The sequence below is a fragment of the Triturus cristatus genome, chromosome 4_2, assembly GCF_964204655.1.
Source record: "Triturus cristatus chromosome 4_2, aTriCri1.1, whole genome shotgun sequence".
Classification (NCBI taxonomy): Eukaryota; Metazoa; Chordata; class Amphibia; order Caudata; family Salamandridae; genus Triturus; species Triturus cristatus.
In genome coordinates this window covers 206,551,051-206,574,499 of record NC_140586.1, presented here as the reverse complement: position 1 = coordinate 206,574,499, position 23,449 = coordinate 206,551,051, and the positions used below count along the sequence as shown (strand labels likewise).

The window sequence follows — 23,449 nt, the reverse complement described above, 5'->3', positions numbered from 1 at the left end:
TGACTGCTCCATGCTTAATGCACTAACATGCTACAGTGAAAACGTGTAACAGAGCAGGTGCGCGATTGGAGCAAACCCAGGCTTTTGGGGAAAGTTGGGGTAATGGTCTGTCCAGGTATTGTAGGCATGGGATGCTTGGGAACAAGGGTGTTGCCTGTTAAACTGGTATGGTAGGACAGCCGAGGAAATGGTTCTCGATCTGCAAAGGGGACAGGGCATGAGGCAAAGTCTGTAAAATTGGGTCCGCACTGGTGGCATTGGTATATGGAAGACAGAGTGAAAACACAAGCACTCACATGGAGTGTTTGAACACACAGAAAAAAGTAGCTCCAAATACGGGAGAAGTGATGGACACAAGTACCAGTCCATGCTCCAGGGGAGGGCCAAACACAAGGAGAGGACATGATGCAGGCATGCCTTCACCAACTGCAACAAAGGAAATGAGTGTCGCTGAATCAGACCAGTGATAAAGCCATGAGCCAGCTGTAAGCCCTTTGTCTGTAAACAAAATGTCTCTAATCGACAGCACATATGATGTCTAGTTCAGAGCTAAAAAGGAAACAATGTAAGAAATAAAAGAGGACCCAAAAAGGAAAAAATGGAATCTAAAGGACTGGCCTCTAACCCAGACAGTGAAACAGTCATTTTCAAGCATATGTGCACAAGTGATGCCAATGCCATTGCTAGGGCAATCGAGCCAGTACCTTAAATAGGCTAACCTATTGCCCCATGCATATGCTATGCTGTCATGGGGAGAGGCAGAAAGTGTATGACACGCATATAGACAGAAGATGACTGACCTAAAGATCCTCAGTATTTATTTGTATGTAGAATATTCTTATTATGTTTTATTGAAGGTGCTTGGCAGACAATTATGCCTACCGGGCTCTTCTCAGAGAGTCTAACAAAGATTTTCACAGAGTACATATTTTACCCCCAGGATTTGTCACGGGAAGTAACCAACACCAAAATCCTTGCTTATCGCGAAAGTATGCGATATTCAACATAACACGTGTCTTCAGGCTTTAACATGCTGTGATACTAATCCTCCCTTAAGGGCCTATTGGCTTTAACATGTATTTATGTCCGGTGTACTACCTCTGTTTTAACCTTTCATAATAAAATTAGACCAATGGCCTCTGTTATTTTTTCCATTGAAACAGCAAACCATATAGACTTCATTATTTGTCACCATAATTTACTCAGTCTTACTGTATTCAGTTTAAGCTTTCCCACATGGCAGCTATTGGTATTCAGTCATAAAATTACAAATATCTGCAAAGTTACAGTTGGCATGAAAACATACAAGCCTTCCTAAAACGACGTAACAAGGATGATCAAAGTGCAAGTCTTCTATTCTAGGGTTTGCCACAGAGTGTAAGAAACACCAAAACCCCTGCATATCTGGTAGTCTCAGATTCCCTGCACCACAGTGTCTTTCTTAAAGCTGTAAAGCAGTGTAATGGAAAATCCACCCTAAGAGGCCTGATTCTTCAAATTAAACAAGTCGGGCCTCCCATCTTTGTCGTGACTTTTCATAATGAACAACTCAGGCCTACAGACTCCTTATTGATTTGCCACTATAACCAACTCTAACTGTAAAGAGGCTACCCGAATAACCCTAACGAAACATGGGTCATAGACAATTGTATATAGTTAATTTCATATAGGGATAGATTATCAACCATGCTTTAATGACTTTTCAGTTGCCATTATAAATGCTATTTTAATCAGCCTTAACAAATCAGTACGTTCGAGGACACTCCCCAGTGTGGCTGGGGTACTTGAATCCCGCAAAGATGTGTAAATATTTAGATAGTGCTGTATATATATTGCCTTTGTTTTTTTGTTTTTAATTTTTCCTTTAGAGATTTATTCCTGCTACTTCTGTCCTGACGAGGCCTGGAATTTATTGAAGGCTGAAATGTGTCAAAACCTTACATTTTCTTTAAGTGGTGACTCGAAGGGTGACAAAAGGACTTTGGACCACCCTATCACTTTATATGTATGGACTACCTTTAACATATACCATATTGTAAAATTGAGGAAACTTGGACACGTGTAAAAAAAAAAAAAAATTGTTGGCAGGATGTTTGTGTAAATATATCTTGTAGATGTGTCAGTATGAAATATTTTAATATATTGATTTACGAGTTGTATAGACACTCGGTGGAGGATGAGGAGAGGAGGGCTTGATAAAGTATTGATTTGTTAATACTGATTGAAATAGCATTCATAATGGCAATTGAAAAGTTATTAGAGCATTGTTGATGATGAATTTATCCCTACAGGAAACCAATTATAGATGATTGACCATAACCAACTCAGTCGTGCTGTATTGAGCATAAGCTTTCGAACAAGGCAAAAAGTGCAATGCAATCATTTTTTTGGTCGAGTCTAGCGCAGCGTGCATGCGCTGGTCTGCTCGACTTTATGTAAGGGGCTTCAGCAAGCTCACCACACGCTTGTGTGTGTGGTCAGCTTTCGTTACAGGCTATTGGGCTTTGCGTGCGTCTATCTAAGAAAGACCGCACGCAATTGGGCAAAGGCGGGTGCATGTACCGCATTTGCTCTGCCCACGGCCTATTGCTTGCGGTTACCTGCACGGCCCACATCTGTTTTCAATTATCATGCCCAGACACTGGCGCGATAATTGAAAACAGATTGTTCGCTGTGGCGCGCGCGCACCACTCGCAGACTTGTTTTAACCTGGCAATCATTTCCCGTAATTTAAATACTAATCCAGGTAGACGGATGTTAAAAGAAAACAACCTTTTATGGAATTCATTAATGAAATGTGAACCTACATCACACGGGGTCACCTAATGCTACTGTTTTCATTGTTCGTTTAAGGTTGACCATATGAAAAGTTTTAGCGAGGATTTTTTTTTTAATGACTTCATGAGACCTAAAAATCGTGAGCAAAGGCTGTCACACTAAGTATTTCAGCAAAATGTTGCAGCTGAAAGGCAGTCGTGGTGAGCTGGCTTTCTTTGACGTGAGCATACTTATTTCCTGGCACTTCTTCAATTGCTGCTCCGTAAACCCCAGGTCTGTCAACTTTCAGCACCTCAGGTCTATTTCCAACGGTTTTGGCTGCTCGCGCCGGGCTGCTGCCACTGACAACAGCGCGCGGCCACCAGGCTGCAGCTACTACAAGTATCGTGGCTTTCTTACTACTGCAGGCCTGGCTGCTCGTCCAGATGCCTGCAGATGTTCTTCATCAGGCTCCCGTGATGACGGTCACTCGCCCTCCATCCCACTATGTCACCTCATGTCCTTCATCAGGCGCCCATTTCCTTCCACCGGCTCCTCGTATTTCTTCCCACTATCTGACATGTTTTCACCAGCTTTTAATACTTCGCTTTTTGAGGGCTTTAGTCGTTGAATTCTAGCACTCTTTCACAAATAATATATATTTTTTTTAACATCTAAGCCCCGTCCTTCAAGGACATTATTAGATTTATGTGGAGGGAGCCTGCAGGCGCCCTGGGAAATCAGCTGAATGTAAACTTCTGTGCCCTTTTCTTAATTATATTCTTGCTTTCTCTACATCATCATGAAAATTGTAGTGTTTTGCTGAAATATTGTGGAGAAAAGTGTGATAATGCTTCTCGCCGTAATCCACAGACTGCATAAGGGGCCTGGAAGCACCCCGACAGCATAAATAACAGGCATTGGCATAGCCAATATGTCTCGCCTTTGGGACCTTATAAGTGTTTAGCTATGCAACAGTTGATATTGTGCTGGATAATTAAACACTTATAAAGTCCCAAAGGCGAGACCTATTGACTATGCCATTGCTTGTTTTCAGTGGAAGCACACAATATCTGACCAATTAAAACAGAGTAATCAAGGGAATTAACCTTTAGACAGAGACAATCCCCATCTCTCAGCAAGGGTTCTTAAAGTTCTTTTTCTTTTGATCCTATAATGTTTGGTGACAGTTAAGCTGTAAAGCCAGTACTCTAAAATATTTAGTATGGCACAAGACTCTTTACTATACTTGCTGCATTTTCTCCACTGTTCGCTTGGTTTCGGTCTTGACAAAGATTTAAATAACAGTAGAAGTGTAATTTGTCACTGACTGCTGCGCTCTAAGCACCTTCAAAACTGCACTAATTCATGAAGTTCAAAGAGAATCTGTCATAGGCAACAAATGTTTTACTTGCCATTGTGTGCGTGTAGTTAGGTTGTGAGTTTTGACCAGTGTAGTTGTACCTTGGTAGATTGCTGTGTAGGGTCCCTGACTTGGTGAAAGTACCTTTCATGGCAGCCAAACACATGAACTTGTGTGTGGTTTAATATTTTGTAATGGCAATCCCTGTTGTATAGACATGTGGCGTTTATATTGCTGTCACAATTACGTGTCTCATAACCTTTTAATATCACCCAGTTGATTGGTATTGATTTTATCAACCTTGATAGTATGAAATGCTCTCTGTTGAGTCTATCACGTCACTCGTATTTCGCATGCATGTGGCTGCAACTGCCACAGTAACCCACTAATCTGTATGTGTAACTTTCATGCTGTAAAGATTGCCCAGTTGACATTTCTCTTCTTTTAACTGTCTTTTTTGTTTCTAATAGACCACGCACACGCAGAGCCACTGCTATGTGGCACATTCTAGTTTCTATACTTGTGGTTCATTGCAGGGGCTGTTTGAACCTACTTCTGCTAGTGCTATTGTTTGCATGCATAATGACATTGCTAGTTACAATTAGATTTACTAGCTGGCATATATGTTAGAAATTGGATTTTTGGCAGGCTAGGGCGTGCGCCAAAGACAAGCAAAAAAACGCCTCTCAAGTCAGGATAAGCGAGTTACACGTCTAAAATAACCCCTGCTCACACCCTTGGTAGCTTGGCACGAGCAGCCAGGCTTTTCTTAGAGGCAGTGAGTGTGTAAAGCATTTGCACATAACCAACAGTAATACAGTGTACGCACTACAAAAGGACACCACACCAGTTTAGAAAAATATCCAATATTTTTATATAATTAAGACAAGAACAAAAACGATAAAAATCCACAATACTATACTTAAAAGTTCACAGTTCCAAAAATACGCTGATTAAAAAGAGTTCCTTGTGTGGATAGCTCCGTCCGGGCTACCACGGCGTCGTGAACCACAAAATCCAACAGTTGTGGCTGGTCGCGGGCCAGCTACGGTGTCGGGAAGACCCGCAAAACAGTACCTGTGAGAAATGTAGGGCGTTGAGGCCCTTGAAGTCACTCGCGTTTGCAGGTTGAGGTTCTCTCTGGTGGAATCAAGAGCGCTGGCACCAGTAGGCGTCGGGTGCTGCGGTGCGCAGCGGTGCGGCACCCCCAGGTCGAGGTGTGAGCTGCGGCTAGGTGGCGGCGTCAGACGACGTCGGTGAGACCAGTGTCGCGGTGCGAGGTGGAGGCGGTGCTTGTCACGGTGCTAGAAGGTCGCGGTGCAAACTGCGGCATTGTCATTGCTGAAGCGCTGACGAACTGGAGTCGATGGCGTCGGTAGGCCAAGGCTGCGGTGCGGTATGAGGGCGGTGCGTCGTGTACCTTACGAGCGGTGCCCTCGAACAATGGTGCAAGCAGCGGCGTCGCTTTCGGTGGGAAGTGGCGGCGTCAGGAAGGCCAAGGCGTCCTCGTGGTGCAGAGTGCGGTGCCCACAGGTCACGGTGCGAGCAGCGGCTCGGTGGCGACGTCAACGGGCGTCGTCCGTGAGACCAGGGTCGCGTTGCGCTCTGCAGTGCCAAAGCTTCGGCGAGAAGCGAGGTGGTGCAGAGTGCAGTGCCCACAGGTCGCGGTGCAAGCAGCGGCTCGGTGGCGGCATCAACAGGTGTCGTCCGTGAGACCAGGGTTGCGGTGCGGTGTTGCGGCGGTGCCCTCTGCCGTGTCAAAGCTTTGGCGTGAAGCGAGGCGGTGCGGAGTGCGATGCCCACAGGTCGCGGTGCAAGCAGCGGCTCGGTGGCGGCGTCAACAGGCGTCGTTGGTGAGACGGGGGTTACGGTGCGGCATTGCCCTCTGCGGTGCATTCAGGTCACGAAGTCGGCAGCGGCGTCATAGACGTCGTCGAGTTGGGGTTCTTCAAGTTGTAGCACAAAACACCCAGTCGCCAGAGCTGCGAGTCGAAGAACTTGAAGTCTTTGCTGTTCCTGAGACTTCGTGAACAGGGGGCAAGCTCTGCCTCAAGCCCTTGGAGAGACTCACAAATTAGGTTGCAGAAAGTCCAGTCCAGGCCTTTCATTGCCCAAGACGGAAGCAGCCACTGCAGGTCAGCCCAGCAAAGCGGTCGTTCCTTTTTGCAGCTCTTCTTCTTGGCAGTCTTCTTGTTCCAGATGAGTTCTAAAGTTCAGGGGCCTGGGACCCAGTATTTATGTCAAAAAATCCTTTGATCTTTCAGGCAGAGGGTCTCTCTACCCAGCCTGAACCAGTTTGGCCTTCTTTGGTGTGAATTCCTGGCAGGAGGTGGAGACGGCCTCGTCGGAGGCAGACCAGGCCCTTTGAGGTGCAAGGAAATCTCCTCCCCCTTCCCCCATCACAGCTCAGGTCTATTCAGCCCTATCCTGACCTACCTAGACCATCTGGAGCCCCTCCGCCACCCAGCCTTCTGTCATCCAAAACCCAGACAGGCAATCCACATTCCAGCAGAGGCACATGGGATGACTGAGCAAGAAAATACCTATTTTCTAAAAGTGGTATTTTCAAACACAAAATGTAAAAATCACCCTCACTAAAAGATGCATCTTTAGATTCTGAGTTCAGGCATACTAAATTCTATTTTCTTACCGAATTCCCTGGGCCAGTTATGTTTATAAGATGTTATAAACAAACCTCCCATTCTATCCTATGGGTAACTGGTAGCCTTGAAATAGTGAAAAACTAAATGGGCTGTAATTCACTATTCGGACATGCCACACACACCAGGGCATGTCCTACCTTTCACATACATTGCACCCTGCCCACAGGGGTACCTTGGGCCTACCGGAGGGATGTCTGACATAAAAGGGAAGGTTAGGGACTGGCCAGTGTATGCACTGGCCAAGTCAACATGCCAGTTACAAACTGCGCACAGACTCTGCAATGGCAGGTCTGAGTTACCGTTTTCAGGGCTACTCACAGTGGTGGCACAACCAGTGCTGCAGGCCCCCCGAGTAGCATTTGATTCACCGACCCTGGCACACACAGTGCACTTTACTAGGGGCTAACAGGTAAATCAAATATCCAATCATGGAAACACCAATCCATAACACAATTTACACAGAGAGCATATGCACTTTAGCACTGATTAGCAGTGGTAAAGTGCCCAGAGTCCTAAAACCAACACAAACAGATCAGGGAAAAATAGGAGGAAAAAGCAAAGAGTTTGGGGATAACCCTGCAAAAAGGGCCATTTCCAACAAATTTGTATGTCGCATCTAGTGTAAAAATATTCTCCACTGAGGTTCAATTTAAATGCCACTATATGGTGCTTTGTACAACTTATGAAGGTAGTGACCTGAAAAGATGCAACACTTCTTTTTAGAATTTGCTTCACACATGTGAGAATGGGCATCGTTATCTGATGGCTATTACTAAGGTATTATATTTGTGACATGTTATATTGCAACCTGTTTAGATCATGGTTGGTCCTACGGGAGGTATTGCCCCCATAATGAATTATGTTGAATTTCCGTCCCCATGCTGAGGACTTAATCTTTTCCTTCAGTTTCCTGCAATGTGCAGGAGTGGCCTAGTTGCAGTTACTTTTACCTTATTTATGGACTCATGCACTGTGTGAAGTATGGGCTAGTTCTTGTTTTCTGTCCCAAAATAGCCTGATTATTGTGCTCTTGCCTTTGTATTCCACACTGCTAAAATACTCTGGTTAGTGGTGTTCCCTTGTGTTTTACTGTCATTTGCCAAAGATGATGTCGATTGGTTTCCTCCTCTAGTTCTCATACAGTTTGCCTGTAGTGGTCTAGTTTTCAAATATCTTCCAATTTAGTTTTTTCCCTTGTCAGCCTCTGCTAAACCATGTCTGTTTTATTTTTTAACTTCTCTATGCTGAGCTACTGTTTTTAAAAGTTGGGGCACAGACTGCTCAGCAAGAATTGTGTGAGCCGTTAACATGCTGTAAGGCTCCAAGCCGTTTCAAGTATATATAATTTGTGAAGGTCACTTTGAGGACTGCAGCTATATGAAAGCAGATCATTTTAAGATCACACTACCACTGTATGCTCCCTGTGCATTTGTCTACCTTGGTTTCTGTTTGCTTCTCCTTTCGGGAGTGTCCAGTCCTTTTGTTGCCCTTTCCACCTCTTTGGGAGGTATACGCAGTCTTGGTATCGCCTTTAAAACTGCAGTAACTTTCAGATGAGAATAGCATGACGCATTGCTAAGCCTGTTTTCCTGCCCTACCTCGCATTCAATTTGGGCACTGTCATCCCTGTTGGAGCTCCGACCACCCCATTCTTAAAATACTGTTGCACAAAAAAGTGGCCAGGCATTTTGTTATTTAATTGCCCTCCAGTGAACCACCAGAAAAGTAAGCCTCTTCTGAAGGAATTTGAGCGTAGAAGTCTAAACTGTGAAATCATGATATGAAGTTGGTAGTCTTCAGGCCCACTAGGACTGTTCTTCTCAGTATCCAGCACTGGTGCTATCATACTAGAGACCTTTAATAGGCCTTGTTTGCTGGGAGGTCCAGACTTTATTAAGTCTGTGTCCCTCGCAATCAGACTGCCAGACCTATCTCAGATAGAAACCACTACTTTCTGTTTACAAATGTTCAAAGATCATGTGGTGAAGCAATGCCAGCTTGGACAGCAGACTTGTGCAGTGCAAATGGTGGCACTGCAGTGCCCACAGGTGAGAATGTTTGCCCCAGAGGGTTGACCGGCTGAGGGCATGTTGGTTCAGATGGCCCACTTACTATCCTTCCTCCTGCCTTAGACTCACCAAGTGCAGTCTTTGATAACTACTTTTTATTGACTTTTAGAAGGCAGTCAGCGTAATACAACAATAACACAAACAAGTGCACCAGTACCCCACGTGACCTGCCCGCCATACAGCAATAAGTAATGGAGAGATCAAGCGTCTAAAGCATACAAATCCAGCCATTTGCCCCATATCTGGGAGCGTTTCTTCAGGCAACTCCTGGCTACGTAGATTAGTTTTTCCAGTTGCGCATACCAGTCCATTCCCCTGCGCCAATCCTTACCGATGGGCAAGGCTTCCGATCTCCATTTTAGGGTAATATCCCATTTCACCATAGCGGCCAGTTCAGTTGGATATCGATTTCTCCGCCCCCCACTTCTCCCCCTTGACACCGTCCAAGATGCCTAGAAGTGCCTGTATGGGTGGAAGTGTGACGTGGGTTTGGAGTATCTGAGTTAGGACAGTCCTGATTCGCTGCCAGTAAGTGGCTATGGTGACCAAGTGTAGTCTTAACATGCCAGTCCACGCTCGGTTCCTTGCGTCCGCATATTCAAAGAAGAAAACAGGGTGGCATTTCTGAAGCTCACACTATGGAAGTTTAACATTGAAATGGAGAATGTCAAATTTGGGCGGCCCGAGGATCTTCCAGGGGTGCCAGTTCATGTCGGTGCCATTTTTTTCACATGTGGCGTTTTAATGTACAAAACCGTCTATTCTACTTGGTGAGATTTGGATTAGGAGCAGATGGTGCTATCCAAATGTTCTTCGGACAGGGATGTAAATTGAGACATCAGATTTCAGGATGCTACTTTTGTAGGAAATGACGACGGATGCACACTGAGGTGCCTCCATCTTGTGGTGAGGGGAGTGTACTTGTACTTTTCTTTTAAGCTGAATCTATTCTGCATTTGTATTTTTGGTGCTGTTTAAAATCTCACAATTTGTTTAAAATATGGAAAAAAAGTTTTTTTTGTGAACTTTACATTGCATTGTGTAATTATGATGGTGTGTCATAGGTCTCCAGCAACAGAAAATCTACATTCCCTCTCCAACAACCTCCACGACAGACGTCTGTGAGCAAGAAGGTCCAAGCGAACATCCAAACTGTGACCATATCATGGCCTCCGAAGATATCCTTACGCTTACTGAATCTTTTGCAAAAACTAAGGTCGGGGGCGGAGAGCTGAGCTTCAAAGGCCGTGGGCTGAAGCTGAATACAGCAGATGATGGTGAGCAAAACTTCTAGACATATGGGGTCAAATATTGGCAGCAGGAATGTGTCTTACAGCAGAATGGACACTAACCTGCTCAGTTTTTTCTGTTAGATACTCAACAGGCCGTCTGTGGGGCAATGGGTAATCTACATAGCAGGTAGTAAATTTCTGAGGGGCAATCATTTAGCCAAGCAGTAGGCTGCCTCTTGGGAGGGCCAAGGCTTTTCTCTTCGTGCAGAGCTGCCAGATTTGTCGAAGTTAAGCAACTAAAGAGGGACAACTTCAGATTTATCTACAACACAATACAAAGTGCTTCCTTTTTTAATGCTGTAGTGCCCACCTTAGTGGCTTGATTTTCCTCCGGCCAGAAATCAAACTATGTGCGCTATAGAGAGGCAACACTTAATAGTCACATCTCATTTATCTAAACCATTCGAGATGGAAAAGCTTCTGATAAAGCAGTCCATATAAACATGCTTATTTACGTGTTTAGTTCTGTTTTATCAAGAACTAAGCATGTAAATAAGTACAGGTTTTTATGGCCTGCTGCATTAGAAACTTTTCTTTGAGATTCTAGACTATCGCCAATAAGTGACTATTCGATGTAGTGTATAAACTCAGATTTGTCAAAGCGCTCAGCTCTCTGCTAGATAGCCCGAGGCGGGCCTTGCAGCACATTGTGGGGGTGGGGGTGGGGGTGTTCCTAACGGGCATGCTTGTCAGGGGTGCAGTGCTAAGCCAGGCATTGAATTTCCTCTAGAGTAGTAGAGGGCTGCTGTGTTCATAGTGTTCACTTTTATCAGGGGATGCAGCATTTGGTATGGTAGGCTTACCTGGAAGGAGAGTCCATCGTATGTGGATTGTAGATCGTCAAGCCAAGCAACATTTGTTCTAATTAGACACACTAGGCTTGAAATGTCATGCTTGAGGTACAGAAAAGCACTGGGAAGTAAACCATCCTCATTTACATTAATTCTTCTTAACATGAGCAAATGTAAAGCTGGCAAATTATGTGCACAGACTGTGTGTTGTGTTGATGCTTCATGCCTTAGTCTGTGCTAGATCAGAATGACACACATCAGGAGGGTCTGCACTGGGTTTTAGCATAGCTCACGGCTATTGTGCAGGGTTTCTTTTTCTCCCTCTTATTGATCAAGCATAGCTAATACTTCAAATGGTATGAAAATGAAAGCACTTTATTGAAGCTTGTGATGTAGGAAAAAAATCCCCAATTTTTTTTCTCTGCAGTTTCCCCAGTTCATCTGATTTTTGGTTTTCTTTGGCATTTGAACCTAGGATTGAAGTCTCAACCTTGAGGTCCTGCATGATCATTTTGAAGCACCAGCCGGCACCTATGCCTCATCGCCCAAAAGCCAAGTATATTGCAATTCAAAACTCCTATTCTTCTTGAGGCAAATAGTGCAGTAGCTGAGACAAAGTGGATGTTGGCTCTGACATCAGCCATACACAGCTGGCAGAGCATAGCCAGGTGGTGCTCTAGGCAAGAGGTTAACATCTTGCTTCAAAACGTCTGTTTTTTAGATTTGTCCTAGACAGATTTGGCAGCTGTAAACATCTTAAGTTTTCTAAAAGATGGGAGAATTGAACAGAAAAGACTAGCCTTGATGATCAAAGGTGGGCCTATGGATCTGGAACGGATATAATCCTTATTCCCCTGTCTGCGCTGTACGGGCCTTCTATTGGAATCCATGAAGGAAGTTAACTAAAGGGTTTTGGCTTGTATTACTTTGCATTTGTATTCAGTGCAGTGTTGCCCAAGGGCTGGTGCCAAACCTTCACCTTAGGAATCTACTCCTGTTGAACTGCTTCTGTGGGGTTCGGACCAAAGCCCATTCTTTCATGATCCATACCAAGAAACGTACACCCTCACATTAACCTCAATTGTTAGTACTCCTTTCCAATGGACCCACACTTAAAAAAAAAAAAAAAATTTGATTTTGTTACACTACAAAATGCAAGAAATCCATTTAGTACACTGTAATATTCAGACATGTATGTCTTCATTAATGAGAACAGTATTAACAGGTGTACTCTTTTGTCGTGTCTCAACTGTGTCGTCATTGCAACAATGCACTCCTTTGAAAAGGTTCAAGACAAACTCTTATAAACTTAAGTTCCCCGTGGGGATGTCTGCTAATTTGTATTTGAGCAACACTTTAAATGAATCTACACTAGTTACTGTTCTTACTGCTGCCCGAACTTGTCTTTTGAGATAGGGGCAGTGATCTACTTCTACTGTGCTATTATCGGTCTGTTTATGCTGTGTCTGTGTTGAGCTTCTCCTTGGCTGTTAACTGAATGTTTGACATGGATGAAATGCTTCCCAGTAAACCAGTGCTGTGATTAGTTCAATAGCTCTTAATTTATAACTTGAATTCATGCTTCATCATATTTTGTGCTTGACATTGTTCATTCGTTGCCTGCTTCGGTGCTTGGATGGGGTGATGGCTTTTTCAGAGCTGGGCTGATCTTTGTTTTTTTTTAGAGATATTTTCAACAAAAAACCATTGACAGCCGTAACTTCCACAAGGAGTGACAGGTTATGTATATTCCTAATTTGACCATATGTTGTTCTCTCAATCCCCCTCGCACCCTTTTCCTTTTTCCACTCGCACCCCCTCATTGTCCTGCCAATACATTCTTACACTGCTCATGGGGATGACAGTCATACATACCCCTGTAGAGTTGCTAGAGAGTCCCTTTTTTTGGGGCATCCCATTCCTGCATAGGCTTGTTTCTCTGCCAGCATGCACCAGTCCATGTCTTCTACCCAAGTGGCAACTCCAGGCACGTCGGGTGCCTGCTTCTTACAGTATTTCTTTTAGCTACAGCAAGCCCCAACATCTGCAGCAGTTTGGTATATTTCTGCGGGCTATTAACCCTCCAACGTTTTTACTGAGCTGTCTAATTTTGTACCAGTCGCTGCATATAGACTGTCTCTCACCTCCTTCCAGTAGCCCTGCAGTTTTGCTCGGGACCCGATAGTGTTCAAGAAGTCCTCTACCTCACTGCATCCTAGGATGCGTTTTTTGGATCTAACTTCCCCATCTTACATAGGTCCTCTCTAGTATAGCACGATGTATGCAGTATCCGAAGCTGCATTAAGCAGACCCCTGATCGTATTGCAATCTCTCGCGGGGCCTGCAGTGCCTCTTCACACTCGCTATCCTCTAAAGGGCCCATATCACTCTTCCAGTGTTCTCTGACTTTGTCCATCACATCTGGCGAGTTGTATATAATTTTATTGTCAATCAGGGAGATTGCTTTTTTTATTCAGCTGTGCTTTTTTTATTCAGCTGTTTTCCCCGAGTACCCTGTCTTCTAGTGGTGAGGATTCTTCGATTGTTGTGACTTTATGGATAGAGGCTGCTAATGTGTGCCTTATTTGTAGGTACTGGAACACTTCTGTGTCTACCAGGTGGTAATCCTGTCTGAGCCGTTGAAAGGACATCAGGCCAGCTTTATCCCAGATGTCTCCCAGTGTGGAGATTTCTATCATATTCCAGTTAGAAAAGCCTTCTAGCCGCTCCACTTTCCCTAAGGCGTCACTATCCCACAGTGGGGTCTGCCTTGTCCGCTTCTCTCCCAAAATCATGCTGCCAGCGGTTCTAAGGCTACCGCAAAAAGCATAGGATAGAGCGGGTCACCCTGCCTCATTCCTTTTGCCTGTGGGGATATTGTGGATTTGCTCAGTTCACTTCAACTTGGGTCATTGGTTGTCGGTGTAGTAGCTCTACCCAGCTTCAGTATTCCCATCCCACCCCCATTCTTTCCAAAACCCAGTACATAAAGGACTATTCCAGGTAATCCAATGCTATCTTGGCATCTAGGGATAGCACCAAAGCTAGCTCCGTCACTTGTTTGGTGTCGTTCATGCCGCCAAATAGCCTGCACAGGTTAAGCAGAAATTCAGTAGTGGCAAACCTAGCACATCCTGCTGGATGCCAGTTATTCACCATTGTTTGGTCAGATTAGTTTGGGTTTGTTCTTCCTTCCACAAAGTACATCCTGGCAAATTAGAACGTATTCAAAATATGCAGTATAGGTAACGAAAGGCAGTTTATTTGTGTTCTCCATACCATTAACAAAGCAAAATAACCCATAAGGCTTACCTGTTTAGTATAGTGCTGTATCCATTTTATTCAGTGATTTTTATCTTGTGTGAACAGTAGCTGTTCAAAATGTATCTCACAAGCTGATTTGTGATTGGTTTTTTTTGTGTGAGTTTTGACAGGCAGCTACAATAGCATTTGTGTGAATTGTAACTTGGTAGTTGATTTGCATTGATATTTTTACTGCTCTGTAACCACAATTTTGGAGGTCTACTGTCACAACAAGTGTTGTTTAAAGCCTGGTATCTCGTTTGTATATTCTTTGGGGATTGTGTATACACAAAAAAGGTAACTGATCATTTAATTTAATTTCTATGAATAAATATCTATCTATAAATCTGCGTGTGTGCGTATATTACCTGGTGGTGGTCTCCACAGGGTAGTTCTAGTCAGGATTGCTTTTCCATGGACCAGGTGTTTTTTATTTGGCTGATAACTTTTGTGCCATTGACGAATCTTCACAAAACTTACTGCGAAAAAAAACAAAAGCAAATTTGCCTCCGGTCCTTCCTTGAAAGGTTTGGGGTGATCAATCAAGTGGGAGCAGAGGGAAAAAAGAGGGGTCAAAAAGCAAATTTCACCATTAATTTTCCATAGACTTCTACCGCAAAAACTGCTGAACGGAATTACACCAAATTTGTCCCGAAGCTAGATCTTGGTTCGTAGATTGTTCTTTTTGTGATTTCGTGTAAATCCGTTCTCTAGTTGTTGAGATATTAATGTTCAAAAGCATTTGTATATCTGGACGGTTGGGTTTGAGGGACTCTCTAACCCAGTAAAAAAAAAAAAAGGAGCATTCTTATTGATCCACGGAGTTTTTATGATGCCAAATCTTAACTGCTTTTATATTAAGCTGGTGCTTGGCAACCATTACGCTCCAATTATGACCCACTGGCATACCCTAAACACTAATTGTTAATTCTTCAACTCCTTTGTCCAGCTTTGTAAACTTGAAGTAGATTTCACGGTGCTTTCTATTGAGGATTGTTTAGCAAGATGGTCTTGTGTTTCAAAGGTTGGTCTGTCAGCCAACTTCCTTCTAATTCAGTTTACTTGCACAGAACAGTTTGCACATCAGCAAGACCGTGGACACCCCAGTGTTTATTCTTCCATGTTTCAAAGGGGTACTCTATGCCCACACAATGGGGATGAACTAAACAGTGGTGTAAGAAAGTTGGATGGAGGTAGCTATTGCCCTATCAGGAGTAACTGGCTGTAAACGTGAATTCATGCTCATGATGGCCTTACTGTGCCTTTTTGATTATACTGACGTAACACGCCATTCCAAACTGCATATCACATTAAAGCTGTTGCTGAAAGCACAGTATTGTTGATAGATGCTGCCTGAAGTGGGGGGGGGGGGTGTTGGATATGCAACATGGATAGGCTTGTGCTAATGGCCCCAATATACTATGTTTGGGGGTGTCCCTATAAATCTGGGTGACATGACATTTGCACTTCAGTTTAAGTGAGCTCTGTGTTGCTTTACATAGAATATTTGGGAAGTCACCTATCTTGCTATTGATACGGACCTCAGTAATTGTGTGAAATAAATGGAAATATTCTTGATGAAGATAAGTAGTGGTATTTCTTGTTTACATGTATACAGTATGCTATAGCCCTATGGTGGTTGTCGGAGAAAGTGGCAGTTAAATTGTTTGTTAAAAAAAAAAAAAGAAGAAAATGTGGTGTGTGGTGGGCTTGTCCTTTGGGATCACTTTCAGCAGGAATGAATTCGGAGTGTAAATAGCCTGAAAACGGAGATAGGTTAGTTTCTGGTGCCTACTGCTTGGATATTTTTCTTTTAGCATGGCTATGAACTTCTGGAAAGGAATAGGATAATACACGCTGAATTTATTCAGGAGAATGGACCCTGCATTAGCATAATAATGAGCAAAATAGCAAGAGGAGCCTCTTCAGTTTCCCTACAGAGTACTGCTGAAATGTTGACAGCAGGAGCAATTGTTTATTTGGCATGTGGATGGATACTTCCTCTAAATCATTTGAGGTATTCTTAGAGGACACTAGTTTTGCTGTCCTATATGTACTTGGTATAGCCAGCCTATTACTTGATGTAGTCCAAGAATTGGTCCTTACTAAGACTCTGGGGTTGCCAATGATAAATTGGAGTGGTTTCACCCTATTACTTCTATATTATCAGTACTTGGGCACTACGATTAACTGTAGATTTAGAGTAGAGTGCACATTTTAAGCTATTTTTTGTAAATTAATTTTGTTACTTTTCATTCAAGCTTTGTTATAATGTTAGAAAAAAGTGGAGATAGGTATTAGAGACATGTGAGAGTGGCTCAGGTGAGCACACCGGTTTAAAGGGGACACCTGAGCTAGGTGTCCAGATACAGAGAGAGGCAGATGAGAGAGTGATTAGACAGGCAGGTGAAAGACACTTGAGATGTGAAACTGGTGATGTGGTGATACAGTGGCAGTGAGAAGGAGAAGAGAAAAAGTGAAAGGAAACTATTGCGTTATGGTTTTAGACATTAGTAAGACAGCCAAGATTGGTGAGAGACGATTGAGACAAAATTAGCTGTTAGAAATAGGTGAAGGCAGATAGGAGGCATGGCTCGAGAAGGGCACAGCTGAGCAAAATCAGGAGGGTCCTGTGAGAGGTGATTGAGGAAGAAATGCAAGAAAAATAGAAATGTAATAAGAGAAAGGGGAGAAAGAAGTCGCCAAGAGAGAAGGGAGGTGTTGGGTGAGAGAAATTGCGGAGTGGGGGACAGATGAGAAAGAGCGAGATACGTGAGACTGGAGCAGGTGAGATGGAGGGAAGAGTAAGAAACTAATTGGAAAGAGACAACAATGGGGTTAGAGGGTGATAAGCGGGAATTGGATGAAAGGTATGAGTGAGTAAGACAGGCGAGAAATGATAAAGAAATAGTGGAGATAGAACTGATGGGGAGACAGGTGAAACCGAGGCGATGCACAGCTACAAGTGAAATGGAGATGGATAAGAAGAAAAAGGAAGGCATGTGACTGAGACCAGTGACTTAGAAAAGGATGATGGACACTAAATGGGGGGGGGGTGCACAAGAGAGGTATAAAGGGCATGGGCAATGTGACAGACAAGCCAAGTAAGACAACGACTGGAAAGATATGATGGACAGAACTTGTGGAGTAGCTCGGTCACATGTGGCCTTATGAAGGTGGGCAGTGAATGGGAAAGATGGTATATGGTGGGATTGGTAGACCCCCATGGTGTACTTTGTTGTGAGGCCTCCAAAGGTTTTGTTATTGCCACTTGAGGGGCAATTGCAGAGCGTTGATTCAAGAGACTAAAATCCTTGTCCAAGGTTCCTGGCACAGGGCAAGGATGGGCACTTATGTTTATAGGCTAGTAGAAGTGCGCCAGGGATCACTAGCCTCCCACTACTATGACCTCTATTTTTTAGTGTTAAAAAGTAGAACAGCCTTACTCTAGACTGAAGGATGGAGTAGGTGGTACAGCTACATGTTGGGGAGAAGACTTGTTTCAGAGGTGTGTGCAAATTACTTTAACACTTGTGAGAGATAAAGAAATGACATTGAAGCAAAACACCCACTTGATACTTGCACTTCTTCTAAAAGGCATCTATCCATTACAAGGACAAACTTTTAAGTGGATGTTAATTTTGTAAAATTGAGCAGGAGATGTTTAGTATTGCCCATGATGTTGTCATCCGAGTGTAGCACTTGATGCATTAAACATGAGTAGCATTCAGGGACAATTACAGATACTTTCAGTAAGACATTAAATAGCTTTTTTTCCTTCTCTCTAGCGAATGAAGTCATCAAGGAGATAGAGGAATATGAAGAACTACAGGCACTGCGCCTGGAAGGGAACACTGTGGGTGTTGAGGCTGCCAAGGCCATTGCCAAGGCCTTGGAGGGCAAGCCGGACATGAAGGTGAGTGCGTGGTGCCCAGTTTATGTGAGCTGAGAGGACAAGGGCTCAGACAAAGATATGAGTGACTATTCCTCCTTTGAAGGAGCTTGTTCACTTGCTGTGGAGGACCACTAACATCTTTTCTTGATAGGTTCATGTGATGTGATGAATGAAAAAAGGTCCTAGTTTTTGTAACAAGTTTCAGTTCTATTAAGGACTCTGAGGTGAGGATTACGCTTTACTTTCTTCTCTTTATTATTACAGCACTCATTTTAAACATCACAGTAACATTACCTTTTCCATGAAACCTAGGGAAAGGGAAACACAAAATCACTAACCAATAAGAACAGTGGCTGTCCAACAATAGTCCCTCTTCTGTCATCATACCTACCCTCTTTCTTCGGTGTGACCAAGATCCATTTTCTCTGTGTGCTGTTCCTGTTAGGCTGATTCGCTTCTTAAAGAGAACAAATAACAACCTAAATCAAACTGGATTCTCAGAAGATTCATAAAGTCTTATTACACTGTAATAGTTATGACCATTACCTGCCTTGAGGCTGTAACAATATTAAATAACCATTATACTATCCACAAAATGCAGGAAATTCATAAGTTTTGTTTGCTACCCAGTCGATGATTCAAGAGGTAAGTCTGACCTTCAAATTTGGGTGACAGTTGATTTAAATCTGAGTGGGATCATTCTCGCCTTAGAATCTTTAATAGAATTGAAACTTTGTTGGGAAAGCTAGAAAGTTTTTCATTCTGTCGGGACTGGAGGCGTGGATTATGGTTGTTGAAAGCTTGTTGACCATTAAAGATGCCATGTCTACCACAGACTTGAAGTAGAAACGCTTAAAGGTAGAATCGGAGGACCATTCTGCAGCATTCAGAAGGTCCTCCAGATGAGCCCCCAAAACTAAGGTTTTCGATTCCGTGGCACCCCTAGCCGAATGCGCATCGAACTTGGTGGTATCAATATCTACTTCCTGCATCACCCATCTAAACCTTCTAACCGTGGTTGAAGAGGAGACTCCATGGAATGGTTTCCGCAGAGTTGACCATCTCCTGAGGTCTGAACTCGTCAGTTCTAGTTTCGTGCTTTTAATGCATCTCACCATACATAGTTTGGGATGTTCATCAGATGCAATGAAATCAGTTGTGAATTATGTTTTGTACGTCTAGACACATGGAAAGTAACATCATTGGGGATAAATACTCTACCTGTAATGTCCAGTGCATTGACATCGGATGCACTTCATTTATGAGATGAGGAAAAACAACATGGCCAATTTTCCAGAAAGTTCTTTTTGAGAAAGGTATTTATTGCCGGTCCCATGACGGGAAATGGTTAAGAACGGCATTCATGTCACGGAGAACTGAGTACCTTGGCACAGGCGGAAGGGAAAGACTGATGCCTCATCAAATTCCATACTAAGGAATGTTCCCCATCCGGATAACCTTCAGTCGGATAACCTTCAGTCGGAGGATGCCCGCCGAAATAGCTGAGCGAAAGGTGTTCACCGATCTGTAAGCCATGCCCTTTGACGCCAGGGATGACAAGAAATGTAATATTTAAACAATTTTGGGCACCACAAGATCCAGGTCTCTGTGGAGGCACCAATCCAGCCATTTTGACCAAGCAGACTGATCTCTTCGTTGTACCGTCTGCCCATGCCTTTTTAATAATAGGTACTGAGCTTCCTGAGAAACTCCTGGGACATTCCGTTGTTCTCTGTAATCCTCCATGACATGAGAGACGGTTGTCTTCCTGATTTCAGGTAATGTGGGTCCTCCGGAGATCTGGGACTAGAGGTAGAAGGATTGGAGAATCCCAATAAAGTTTAATCAGAACTGGATACCAGACCTGCGACCTCCAATTTGGTGTTATTCCCACTAAGTCCACGACCTGTCTCAGTAACTGGGCTGATAGCCTTGTGATCATTTAGAACTTGGGGAACACATAACCCTTCGTTTTCCTGACTCTAATCTTAGAGACTGGCGTCCATCGCCCCCGCAAGTGGATCCGATCACCCAGTGAAAAATTGCTCTAGTTGGTGGTCCAGACACAACGCAAATAGATCCATGGAGAAGGGGCCCCATCGTCCTTCTATGACTTTGAAAATTGATGTTTGCAGTTTCCATAGGTTAAAATCCCTTGTTGTCTTGAGTTCCAGTCTGCCACCTTGTTGGCCCTGCCGGGGAGATGTTCCCCAATCAATGAGATGTTGTCCAGGCAAAATTGCCAGAAACTCTTGGCCCGCTCCGCTAGTGCTTTTGATCATGTCCTACCAAGATGATTGATATACTGGACTGCGGAGACATCGTCCATGTTGAGAATTTTCACGCTGGGTCCTGTATTGTCCAATACTTTATCTTGGCAGGACCGCCATGAGCGCGAATAAGTCTTTTTTGGGATCCCTTATATATTTCCCTAAGTAAGTAGCCATCCTGGCATCTATTTCTGGGGTTAGCGTGACCTTGCCTTCGAGCAATGACACTTCACCTTAAGTCGATCCAGAGTCTCTTTTTCCAGGGGTTTTCTCAGTCTTCCTGCAATGTAAGTTGCTACCTTATCTGTCGGAGACCATTCCGAAGAGCGAGAATGTAGGCAGTCATATGGGTCCAATATATTGGAGGAATCTGGAGGTTGAGATTTGGGGAGGGGATTAGCTCCAATGTCTGGAGATGGACGTAGTGGCCTTGGAGGGCCTGGGTCCCTGTTGGAATCCCAGTGAGAAAAGTCTGCGTGGGTGTAGTTTGCCTCCAAGGTGAACGTATTGTACTTTAGAGTTGGAGGTAAGGGATTGGGACTCTGGAATATCTGAAACTAAAGATTATGACAAAAACACCTTGTTAGACCTGCCAGCCCTTTGGCTGTTCCCTCCTCATTTTTTTCCCTTTCTCCTCTCATTTTTCTGTCCACTAGCTTCTTTTTGGTGTTGACGTCGAGGTTCTGGGCGCCCCTTTCTCACTAACTGAGGGAGAGGCGCAAGGTGCTTCACAAAAATGGAAAGGGGAGGGAGTGTTTTCACAAAATGGTGGACTAAACTGTCACCTCAGAACCTGGGCCTTAGACTGCCATGAGGGGTTCCGGAACCTTCTGGACCACTCTGGCCAGTCAGGGCCCAGGTTATAAATCGAGGTGAGGTGGGTCGGCCATTTTAGGAAGTAGGTGAGCTGTGAGGTAGTCAGGAATTAGGCACCTGAGTGGGGAGGTGGCTGCGCTAGAGAGGAAATTGACAGTTCTTAGGGTCTGCGTGACTTCCCTCATCAGCTGATACCACCCTCGACCTCTTGACCTGTCCCTGACCACAGCCACTGACTCTGGAGGTCATCTTTACCTTAGACGCTTCTGTTTAGTCAGAACCCCTGAAGGAAGACCAGGTGAGGAGTCATCGTCCTGGACTACATCTCCCTCACCCCTGTTGTTGCCTGGGACTTTGAATCAACCGGGCCTGGTGACTGCCCACTGTTCCTGACTGAAGGGGAGGTGACCGGGTAAAAGATACAGGAATTTGGTTGGCTTATTCATCTGCCTCGGTTTGTAGATCGCACCCTTAATTTCAGCCACCCCTGCCACGAATCCCAACCTGAAGCACTCACTGCCGCAACCCAGAAGTCAGGAGGTTGTCTGTTGTCACCAGGAGGACTGTGGGGAGAATCGGGTCTCCACTGAGTTGGCCTGCGAACAGGCGGTGTGCGACTGAAGGTGTGAGGAGATTGCACCCAGGAAGAGAGGGCCGCGTCCGGTCTCGAAGCAGCTTTCCTGGTATCACGTGTCGGGGGCGGACGTTGAGGCGCCGCCCCACTGTTGCCGGTAGAGGGAGGAGGCCGCGCCCCCGCAAGCCGCGCTGCTTCTGGCGGCTGCGGGCGCGCCTCCCAGCAGACGCGAAGTTGGAACGGGACAGCGCCTGGCCTGCGAGGTCCAAGTAGGGTCCAGGGTCGACTCTGCGCCAGTGCTGTGGGTTCCCGGGAGTCCGCCGGGGAGTGGGGACCAGCGGGCTGTGGAGATCAGAAGAGCGAGGCTTCTTTCAGCTGAGGAGACCCACCAGTAGGGAAACCCTTGGGGGAGGTGGTCGGTGAGGGTACCCTGGTTTCACCCCTTTCCCCCTAAAGAGATCGCCTTCATCAGTACGGTGAGCCCCGTCCCGTAAGAAGAGGAAACTCAACTCCAGGCTCTGCCGAACTTTCCGTGAGGAGGACACAGAATTCAAACAGTAAGCTGGGCATTATAAGAAAAGGGGGGGGAAAGCACAGGAGATTGCGAACTCAATGCCAGATGAGGTCCTGATGGACCCGACTGCCGGACCCTTGGGAAGCCAGGTTTTAAAGGGTAAAATACCGGCACTATGATGTAAGCACTCGTGAGACTGTAGTCTACGTATTGAGAATTTCACGAATAGCACTAGAGATAACAGAATGAATTTCAGTAACAGAGAAAGTTTCGTGTAAAATGCTTAAATGTAGTAGCTTGATTTCCAGTGATAGAGTAAAATTCATGTATACTGCCTAGATGTAACCGATTGATTTCCAGCAACAGAGTAAATTTCCAGTATAGCGCCTAAATGTAATAGATTGATTATATGCGACAGTATAAGATTCAGGAAGAATAGCGTCTAGTGTAACCATCTGACTGAAGAGCATCGTGTAGACTAGATGACCATCTGAAATCCAGTACTATGTAAATGTTATGTGGAGCGTTATCTGTGGGGATTTAAATTGGCGCCCTAGAGTCAAGGCGCTGGATCGAAACATCCGATGGTGTTTAGGTATCTGCTATTTTGAAGTAAAGAAAGGAATTGTACTGTTGATTTGAATACAATGAAATGTTTGATCCTGAAATGCGATGGATAAAAATTGACTACTTTTGTCAAGGAAAGATAAAACTTTTTCTTAACCTTTCTAATTATTCGATGTAGCGTCGTTTTTAAGTGGTGTAGCGCTGAAGTGTGAATTGGGTGTGATGCAAGCACGACATGCAATTCTGAAGTAAAAGCCTTTCTACCTGAGCCAAGCTACCCCAAGGACGTTGGGTCCAACACACCTGTTTGAGGCGATCACAGGCGTTCATATCCATGCCTTGCACATGTTTGTTCGGCCCCTGCCTTACGAGGAGTTTTGTTAGGAAAACCCGCCTGGTGTGTGGTATTGTGCATATTTTATGGGGTATTCATCAAGGTAAGTGGTTCAGGATAGCGATAGGGCAGCTGAAGACGTTTACGCTCTAAAGGAGCAATGTCCGAGGCGACCGCTTGATGTATTTACGCATCCACAACTTTACAAAACTCCTCCTCAAAAGGGAAGTAAGGAGGGTTC

At 44.5% G+C, this 23,449-nt stretch overlaps 1 protein-coding gene across 3 annotated transcripts in view; it reads left to right on the top strand.

The window, feature by feature from the left end:
* RANGAP1 (Ran GTPase activating protein 1) overlaps positions 1–23,449 on the top strand; it is a 368,213-nt gene that overhangs the window by 22,224 nt on the left and 322,540 nt on the right. For all 3 annotated transcript variants that reach the window (XM_085601202.1, XM_085601203.1, XM_085601201.1), the window contains 2 exons: positions 9,917–10,129; positions 18,027–18,154. In XM_085601202.1, the coding sequence (XP_085457328.1) occupies positions 10,018–10,129; positions 18,027–18,154 (240 nt within the window). In that variant the 5' untranslated portion in view covers positions 9,917–10,017. The remainder of the gene's footprint in view (positions 1–9,916; positions 10,130–18,026; positions 18,155–23,449) is intronic.